Source organism: Cucurbita moschata, unplaced genomic scaffold, assembly GCF_002738365.1.
Source record: "Cucurbita moschata cultivar Rifu unplaced genomic scaffold, Cmos_1.0 Cmo_Scf00063, whole genome shotgun sequence".
NCBI lineage: Eukaryota > Viridiplantae > Streptophyta > Magnoliopsida > Cucurbitales > Cucurbitaceae > Cucurbita > Cucurbita moschata.
Genome location: NW_019268579.1, coordinates 467,938 through 477,577, shown reverse-complemented (window position 1 = coordinate 477,577; position 9,640 = coordinate 467,938). Strand labels below are relative to the sequence as shown.

General features: G+C 34.1%; 2 protein-coding genes across 3 annotated transcripts in view; one reads left to right on the top strand and one right to left on the bottom strand.

Moving 5' to 3' along the window:
* Positions 1-955: 955 nt before the first annotated feature.
* Positions 956-9,640, top strand: part of LOC111437290 (3-ketoacyl-CoA thiolase 2, peroxisomal-like) — a 12,605-nt gene continuing 3,920 nt past the window's right edge. The window contains exons 1-14 of one of the 2 annotated variants that reach the window (XR_002709426.1): positions 956-1,360; positions 1,520-1,602; positions 1,706-1,790; positions 1,954-2,080; positions 2,333-2,431; positions 2,528-2,595; positions 2,679-2,786; positions 2,865-2,942; positions 3,033-3,165; positions 3,248-3,344; positions 3,802-3,925; positions 4,192-4,300; positions 4,827-4,910; positions 5,099-5,247. Coding sequence is in view for 1 of the 2 variants with exons in the window: in XM_023075185.1 (XP_022930953.1) it covers positions 1,262-1,360; positions 1,520-1,602; positions 1,706-1,790; positions 1,954-2,080; positions 2,333-2,431; positions 2,528-2,595; positions 2,679-2,786; positions 2,865-2,942; positions 3,033-3,165; positions 3,248-3,344; positions 3,802-3,925; positions 4,192-4,300; positions 4,827-4,910; positions 5,099-5,181 (1,377 nt within the window). In the remaining variant the exon portion in view is untranslated. Of the gene's footprint in view, positions 1,361-1,519; positions 1,603-1,705; positions 1,791-1,953; positions 2,081-2,332; positions 2,432-2,527; positions 2,596-2,678; positions 2,787-2,864; positions 2,943-3,032; positions 3,166-3,247; positions 3,345-3,801; positions 3,926-4,191; positions 4,301-4,826; positions 4,911-5,098; positions 5,313-9,640 lie in introns of those variants that run through there. The other variant, XM_023075185.1, reaches the window with a different exon arrangement.
* On the bottom strand, positions 6,651-9,430 carry LOC111437295 (sm-like protein LSM5). Its single transcript, XM_023075191.1, has 4 exons — positions 9,266-9,430; positions 9,040-9,163; positions 7,528-7,600; positions 6,651-7,044 (listed from the first exon to the last, which is right to left on the bottom strand). Exons 1-4 carry the CDS (start codon positions 9,297-9,299, stop codon positions 7,012-7,014), a joined length of 264 nt encoding a protein of 87 aa, XP_022930959.1. The 5' UTR covers positions 9,300-9,430; the 3' UTR covers positions 6,651-7,011.

Sequence of the window (9,640 nt, the reverse complement as noted above, 5' to 3'; positions counted from 1 at the left end):
TTCTTACATATTACCACGTTAACGAATAAGAAATCTGAAAGAAATCAACATGAATATAGCTCAATCAATTAAGACATCATATCATCAAACCTATAGTAACCTAAAATTAACCAAAAGTCTATAGGAACATATACTATATTTTAAAAATATTCATAAAATTTCAAAAGTAACATTATAAACTTTAAAAATAATCTGTGAAGTGTAGATAAACAAATTTCGTCATATATTGACGGTAATAAATTTTTAAACTATTATTTATAAAAATATACGGATTAATACTGTAATAATAATATTTTTAAAAAAGTTAACAAAATATTAATAAAAATTTTAAAAAAATAAAAGTGTATTTTTTAAAATAAATAAGAATATTAATTAAAATTTATATGACAGCTATCGGTACATTTGTTGATATAGATAATAATTATTCGTAATTTTAAATTTATTGTTATACATTTTTTATTATTTTTTAAATAGTTATCGTACAACATCATTGAAGTTCGTGATAAAAACTATGCTATTTAATGAAGTTAGTTCTCCATTAAATTACACCAACCAATTTGCCACATTAACCCCAACCCGGACAACAATCAACTACCACGTGCAACCCTTTCTCACGAGGTTGATGAATAAAATGAATTCCCGATACTATTTGTACTAAAAAAATGTATCTTAATTTTCGGTAACTTAATAATAAAAATTCAAAATTTAAGGTAGTTTAATTTAAAATAATTCTGTGTCACGTGACCTCCTGTAATTTGAAATAATGCACGTTGGTCTATTAAAATAATTTTCACTCTTATAAAGCTGTAAATAAACAATATTATCGATAGGGAATGTAGAAGAATGTCGGGATTATAATATTTATTTTATTATTTTCTTTTGTTTTTTAAAATATTTATAAAAAATTGACGAAATTTTGGGTTTAGGTTTGATTATGTGTGAGCGTTCCAACCTAACTACCCAAATCCATGAAACAACAAAAATTGTAACTACCACAGCTGTGGCCATGGTGGATCGAACAAAAAGCAGAGTCAATTTCCACGATTTTCATGGATACTTTCATCGAGACTTCGGCGTTTAGTCTATGGGGTAGACTTGGACCGCTGCTGAGAAATTCTGCTTAAAGTTCATCGCAATTTCAGTCCCAATTTCCACATGATTTCTTTCCATTCTATTTATTTACGAGATTCATCTTCTTTTGAACCCATGAATTTGGAATTGAACCGATTAATACCGCCATTGAAGAGCGAGAGAGTGAGAAATGGAGAAGGCATTCAACAGGCAGAGGATTCTTCTTCAACACTTGAAACCCAGGCTATCGTCGCCGTCGTCTTCTGAGTCTGAATCTGCTTCGCTTTCTGTATGTATTAATCCCCACTTTGTAGTTCCTCTGTTTGTGATTTCCTGAGGTCGATTTTGGAGCTTTGTTTGGTTTTTGAAATGGATTGTTCTTGATTTTCTTCCTTACTCTGCATTTTTTCTTTTTGTTTGAGCTTGTTTTTGATTGGGGTATGGATAGGCTTCTGTGTGTGCTGCTGGAGAAAGTGCTTCACATTCTTACCATAGGACGGCGGCGTTTGGGGATGATATTGTCATTGTAGCGTAAGTTTTGTCTGTTCATCCTTATCTCTTAATTTGACTGAAGTGGCTTAGTTAGCTCATTGTTGTCTATGATAATCTCCTGCTGTAAAAAAATGTAAAACAGAGCATATCGAACAGCATTTTGCAGAGCAAAAAGAGGGGGTTTCAAGGATACTCCGGCAGATGATCTTCTTGCATCTGTTCTTAAGGTTTGATTGATTCATTCATTTATGTTTCTATTCTGCTCAATTATTACAACTCTTTGGCTTGTTTAGTCCCAAATAAGGTGTACCAAATGATCAACTTTTTGGTCATACTTTGTTTCTTGTTCTTATGTTTATAAATTATCTGAAAAATTGGTTGATGATGTAGGCTGTGATTGAGAGAACAAATTTGAATCCAAGGGAAGTTGGTGATATAGTAGTTGGCACAGTTTTGGCTCCTGGCTCTGTGAGAGCCTCTGAATGCAGGATGGCTGCTTTCTATGCTGGCTTCCCTGGTACAAAACAAAATCTCTCCTTCCTATGTTTTGTTTCACATAGAAACCTTTTCAATTTCTCTCATAAGTTTTGATCCAAACTTGGAGTGTTCTTCCAGTTACCAATCCATGAAACCATGAGAGTTATGTATGTTATAAGAATGAACTGTGAATAGAGAGATAGCTTCATCTTTATGGGATTTGATAGCCCAAAATCCCATTTTCCACAACCATTTGACTTATGATTTGGATGTTTTGTTTCTGATGCATCAGATACGGTGAGCATAAGAACTGTCAACCGACAGTGCTCGTCGAGCCTTCAAGCTGTTGCTGATGTCGCTGCTGCCATTAAAGTTGGATACTATGATATCGGTATGGTCAATTGAATTCAAGAATCTGAAAGGGAAGAGAAAAAAGTTGTAACATTGTTGAACATTTGACATTAACAAGATCCGTCTTGCAATGCAGGCATTGCAGCTGGGTTGGAGTGCATGTCTATTGATAACATTGAATTTCCTGTTAGCAACAATCCCAAAGTATATTTTCCATTTTACACCTTCAATGAACTTGCTGATTTACCTTGTTTTCTTAAGTTTTATCTGATAAAAGTTGTTAATAGGTAAATGCCTTCCAACAAGCTCGAGATTGTATGCTTCCTATGGGCATCACTTCTGAAAATGTAGCCCAAAAATATGGTGTGAGTAGGGAAGAACAAGACCAGGCTGCTGTAAGTTCACTGCCTTTTAACTTAGATTTTTTTTTATAAAACTTTAGTGAAAATTCAACATAGGAGTGATTTCAACAGGTTGAATCACATAGACGTGCTGCTGCAGCAAGTTCATCTGGTAAATTCAAAGATGAGATCATCCCTGTTCCCACAAAGGTAATTGCAGAATGACTTCTTTAATGGCTAAAAACTGTGCATTCATTTTGTTTTCTTGGTCACTTACAAATTTTCCACCATAATCCAAAGATCATCGACCCAAAATCCGGCGTTGCGAAGGCTGTGATTGTATCTGTGGACGAGGGCATTCGGCCCAACACAAACATGGAAGCTTTGGCGAAGCTGAAGCCAGCATTCAAGAGAGATGGCTGCACAACAGCAGGTTTTACTTTCATACAGTTTGGTTTGGTATTATGTTTGTCAACAATGGGATTATGGCTTAAACCAATGCTCTATTCTTATAGGGAATTCTAGTCAAGTTAGTGATGGAGCTGCTGCAGTTCTCCTCATGAAAAGAAGCGTTGCTATCCAGAAGGGACTGCCTATTCTTGGAATCTTCAGGTATGTCCATTTCCTTAACATTGTTGACCCAATAGAGCTCACTGTGCAAAATGATCAGATCTTTCTCATTTGAAGAAGTATAAAAAGTGGGAATCTTCGAATCGAAAGAACTATATTTTTGCAATCCAATCCAAGCATTGTAGTGTTTATAAAAAAGAGATTCTTGTAGTACTAAAAAATGGTTCATGTTGCCTTGGGTACTCGCAATCTTGACCACTAGCGTTAGGACTAGAACAAGTAGGTAGTGAAGGTATAGGCAGAATTCAGTTCCCTCTACTCACTAAGTCACTTCGTCACACGTTTAAATAGAATTTGTTTGAAAGTCATGCTCAGAATCTTTGCTTGAGAGCACCTTGGTTTAAACCATATGTGAGCGGTAGAATAAAGAATTTGATCTTCATTTCTTGAAAATTTTCTATATTTTGGAGTTAATTTTTCTTTTTGGAAATGCATGCAGGAGTTTTTCAGCAGTTGGTGTGGATCCAGCAGTAATGGGAATTGGACCAGCTGTTGCAATTCCAGCCGCTGTCAAATCTGCTGGTCTCTCTCTTAAAGATATTGACCTTTTTGAAATTAATGAGGTACTTTTCTTCACTCTTTCTTGATGCTTAAGAATAAAAATTATATATAATATTCTATGACTTATAATTAACATTTTTAGAGAGACGGCTGTGGTGGACAACGTTCCTATTTCTTAATTCTCCTTTAGAGACATTGTTTAAAGTTGTATATAAATTTCAGAAACTAAAAAAGAAGGAAAACACATAAACCATCGCTTGGTTGTTGATACCACAACTTTGGAAGATTTGTTTAATTATAATGTTAAAAAGGTTTTGGGATTTGGCAGGCATTTGCATCTCAGTATGTGTATTGCTGTAAGGAACTAAAGCTTGATACTGAAAAGGTGAATGTTAATGGCGGTGCAATGGCTCTTGGACATCCTTTGGGTGCAACCGGTAATCTCTCATATTTCACAATCTCTATATCCCCATCTTCATTTAGTATGGAACTCAAGGTTTCAATCATGTATCCTATCAAATGACCCAACATATTTGTAAGTATTGATAAACATATTCAAGTTAAACCTGGCCCAATTCATTAAGTTTTAGTTTATTGGAACTTAATCCAATCTATATGGGTTGATTAGAGTTTTTGAGTTATTGAATTTTCTTAAACGCTCCTAACAACGAGATGGCAGTGACAATGAGTAAAGTTTTTCCCTCCCCAACAAATGTAAGGTGGAAGATTGAACCTTTATACTTACGAAAAATAATAGATATCTCATCCATGTTTGAATTTGTAACGAGTTGGTTCATACTAGCGAATACCAAAAGTAATAGAACTATGACATAAGTAATCATTCCAACCGTTTTCCTATGACCAAGGTTATCTCTTTAGTATTAAGTAATGAATCATTCTTGAAAAACCATACCATTATTGCTGGCACATGATAAGCCCATGTTTTTCCTCATTTGGTGTCAGGTGCTCGTTGTGTGACAACTCTCTTGAATGAAATGAAGCGTCGTGGGAGGGATAGTCGATTCGGTATCATCTCCATGTGCATTGGTATATATCTCTCTATGATCTCTATTCTTTAAGTTCAAGGGATGAGGTAGAAATCTAAACCTTTGAAACTTTTTCAAAGTATTAATCCATTAAATGAGACTTAAATCGACCTCTCTGTGAGTTGATATTAACTCTATCCTTAATAGTAAAGTTATCTGATTTTATATAACAATTCATGTCCTATGTAGGCTCGGGAATGGGAGCTGCAGCTGTATTTGAGAGAGGCGACTCTATCGATGATCTTCACTATGGAAGATCAACCTCACATTGAGAAACTACATTTTGATCTCCAACAATCCCATCTAAGAATTTGCAATACTCTATTTAATGAATGAATGTATCAATAACTCCACGTTTTTGTTATCAATCTAGATTAGATTTTTCATGTACCAATTCATTTCAAACCTAGTTTTTTTTTTCATTTTCAAGTACATGATTCTATCCATGGTACGATGGATTAATCAAGTTGATATGAACCAAGAGAGATGTGAAGAAAATATTGTTGAAATTATCAAAAGATATTTCAATTCATGCCACATTGAATAAGAATAAAGTTTCATTTTATAAATTTTGGGGATTACCATTTAGAGTAATTTAGAGTTGTTGTATTTCATTTAGAGTAATTTAAGAATTTTTAGTTACTTTAGGTTACAATTAAATAATGGTTAATTATGACTACTACGCAATTAAATAATGGTTAATTATGACTACTAAGCATTATGACTACTAAGCAATTAAATAATGGTTAATTATGACTACTAAATATGAATATTACAATTCTTGGAATGACTTAGAATGTCTTTAAGTATGAATATTACAATTCTTGGAATGAAGCCATGCCTTTTAAGTATGAATATTACATTTCTTGGAATGAAGCATGTATGTTGTATTTGTAGGAAGACTTATATGACTTAGAAAATATAGACTTTTGTTGTATTTGTAGGGAGACTTGGAAAATATAGACTCTTCTTTAGCCTAAGTTTCTTTGCAATTCTAACTCTTCTTTAGCCATTCTTTGCAATTCTAACGCTAAGTTTCTTTGCAAGGTTGTATGTAAAATTTGGCTAAGTTTCTTTGCAAGGTTGTATGTAGAATTTGGCTAAGTTTCTTTGCAATTCCATGTAGTTTAGGTTGTATGTAGAATCATTCAAGCTCGACATGATCAATCTTGCTTGTAGAGTGACTCAAATCTCAAACAAATGTCTGAGATATTTGATCAACAAAAATCATTCAAGCTAGACATGATCGATCTTCCTTGTGGAGTAATTTGAATCTCAATCAAATGTTCTTCTTGCCTTGAGATATTCGATCGATAATCCAAATCTTACTCCCCTTGTAGTGATTTCCTTATCTTATCACAAGTACAACACCAACCTTCTCATAATATGTTTGAAATAGCTGTTTCTTTTATAATAAAAAACACTTATTATATGATTATTTTTTAAAAATACTTTATTGTTGTTTCTCAACTGATTTATATGATAAAAATAAATAACGCTTTGCAAACATTGGATTAATTGAAAAATTGTTTGAAAAGATATTTGATAAATGATTTTAAAGCGATTAATCAAAAACCTTCCAAGTACGCATAAAAATACCTTCCAAATAGGTAGAAAAATGCCTTTTATTAAAAATATTTTAAGAAAAAATACTTAAATTAGAAGATATACCAAACACACTCTTAACAACACTTAATCAAACTTGTAATCTAATTATAAGTGATAATAAAACCAAACTTCCTTTGTATGACTTGGCTCGATTATCGATTTGATTCGATCTCCTTCATTGTTTTAAAATCAGGAGAAGTGTTTTACTTCAGGGTATTACAGCTCTAGCTTTTAAAAAAATTTGTGAACCCATTGAAAGCAGTCAAATTCAGAATTAAGCCAAAAGATTTCCAGCCGAAGCAGTGAATATGAAGAAAGCTAGATTCACATCGACGAAACACGAAACTATGACGCTTTACTTCAATCAAATACATGAAAGATGTCACCTGAGTCTTTCTACGTCCATAGAAAAGTAAATGTTTGGTGCTGGGAGCCAACCATGAAAATCGTGCAAGGTTTCCCCACCAGAACAACATGCTATTCATATTCTGCACTTATTCTGGGTCAGGTGATCCACCGGGGACGAGCTGCAAATAAACAATTTGCTTCAACAATCAGACGTTAATAAGAACTTCTAGTTCGTCTAGATGAGCTGCTAACAATCACATTGACTAATCTTAAAAGGGCAACTACAACTCTGAGTTCTCTATTTGTTTTTTTCCCTCTGCTTTGTCTATATGAGTTCACGTGCATGTTGGCTAATTTCAAATAACGTCCACGTCAACTTGCTCACACATTGACTGATCTTACGAAACAACTACTAATATGAATGACATAAGAGGCACGTGAATTTAAGACTTGACTATTTAACCATTGGGACGAACAATGACGGTTCCTTTAAATTACTATTATTATCATTATAAAGATGGGGATTGGGGCACACCCACAACCATCATGAAGCTTGGCCTCTTACACAATCATTGTTCATTGGTCTAGGAGGAGATCGTCTAAAGACTTGTGGCTTCCCCAAACAAGTGCATGAAAATAATAAAACTGTGATTGTCACTTACAATAGCAATGTTGTTCCCATTGAGTAGAATCTGATCCAGCTTTGTTATCCGTCTCCCCTCGGCAGTGATTTCACTACAATGTAATACAGAGAGAGTGAAACCATATAGTAGATTCTAGAGAGCGCTATGAGTCTTCATTAAAACAAAGAGTCATTAGGTTCATAAAAAAGACAGCAACTCGTACATGCCACAAGCATAAAAGACGTGCCAAGATAGAAATTTTAGGCCCAATGGAGCGCACCCTAGATTTTGATTGGTAGAACAGGAAAGAAAATCAGCAATGGTGATATTAGCTCCAACAACAAGTACTCTTGTTGAATGGATCGTTTATTGGTTAATTATAATCTAGATGTAGGCTTTATGGAGCCACCCATTTTTGAACGAAAGAAGATTACGAACTTATGACCACTTCAATATCCATATTAACCCAGTACTGGAAACATCAGAATAAGCTGAAACAAGTTCTATGAAAAGCTTGAATGGTCAGTAAACTAGAAGGGGTCGCTCTAAGAACATAAGCAAAGACAAATTAACAATTTAACAACTCCTTGTGTTCTTACCAAATCGTTACTCCTTTTGTTAGTAACCATTGAGAATTCAAGTCAATTTTCATATATTTAATAAGAAAAACATCATGAGCTTTCCAATGATGAGTTAATTAAAACATCTTGATCATCACATTCAGAACTTGATGCTCAACTATGAGCTTCCCAATCGGGTTATATATCCACAACCGGACCCCGGAAGAGAAAAGTTAGCAATAATCTGCTAGCTTTACAGCTCCAAAAGGGAAAGAATAGAACAATAACAATCATGTATCCCGCTTAAATCTGTTTGCTAATTTTTCCTATCCCCAACATAGAAGAAGGTAGTAAAATTGTACAGTGATAGGGAACACGATTACTGATCCCCAATTTGCTTAGAATCAGGCGTGGAAAAAGAAACAATGTGTATCAACCTAGGCAGAGTACTGCTCGACACTTGAGCCAACTTTTTCCTTCTACTTTACGAGAGATTTTGGTTCTCTACTTTACCTTACCTCCATGAAAAGAAACACTTCCATCAACGGAATCTTGGCAGGAAATGAACATGGCTAAGGTTATCCCCCTCTCCTGTTAACTCTTTTCCTTCTATTTCAGTATGGCATGAGATTATGGATCACTTTCCTTTAACTTCTAAAGAAACCTCCAGTGTTTGAATAAGGGAATTTCTAAACCTTAACTCAAAAGCTCTCCATCATTCAATGAAAATCACATGCTCAATAACTCAAATTGCTCTAGCGCAACATTCTGTCACTTTCAATCACGTTTCAATCCCTTAAACACAGACAAATACGACCTTGAGCCAAATACTTTCCTCTACTTGCCTCATATTCCCCCACACTAAAATCAACACATCAAACACTTCATAAGAGAAAGAGAACAAACAGAACAGACTCAAACACAACAAATTATGCGAAATACAATGAGCAAACCAAAGAAATGTGAGTTTAGATCTCATAAAAGCCCTTACTATTCAGTAACATCTTCAAGAACCATGTTGACATAAACATCGAATCCTCTGAGAGTACCGACGAGTTCCTTGTCGCCTTTCATAATGACCCATATTTTCGACCCTATACATCGATCGATCAACTCTGCAAATTCTCACCATAAACCAAGTAAATTAGAGTCCAATTCAATCGAAATAGGAGGGGAAAATGAGCAAAAAAAAATCGAAGAAGAAGCAGAAAGCGAACCTGAGGGCAGTAGCTGCGAAGGATTGTTGGCCATGGATTGAAGGTCTTCCGCGAAGGCGAGCGAATCAAAGCAAGGGTGTGCGAATTGAAGCCGCGAATTCAGTTAAAAGTGCAAAGAGGCGCGAGGTCTTATTTAGTGATTTCCCGTCCCGCCTCCTATTTCTATTTCATTCCATCCTTCCCAAATCTCTTATATATTTTAAAAAATTAATTAATAAATCATTTCTATTTTTCAATATAATTTAAAATATTATAAAAATATAATAAATTAATTAAAATACTTTGAAAGTTTTTAATTAATTAAACAATATTAAATGTTAAAAATGTATTTTTTTTTTATAATTATTAATTTAGCAAAAAAAAAAAAAAAAAAAA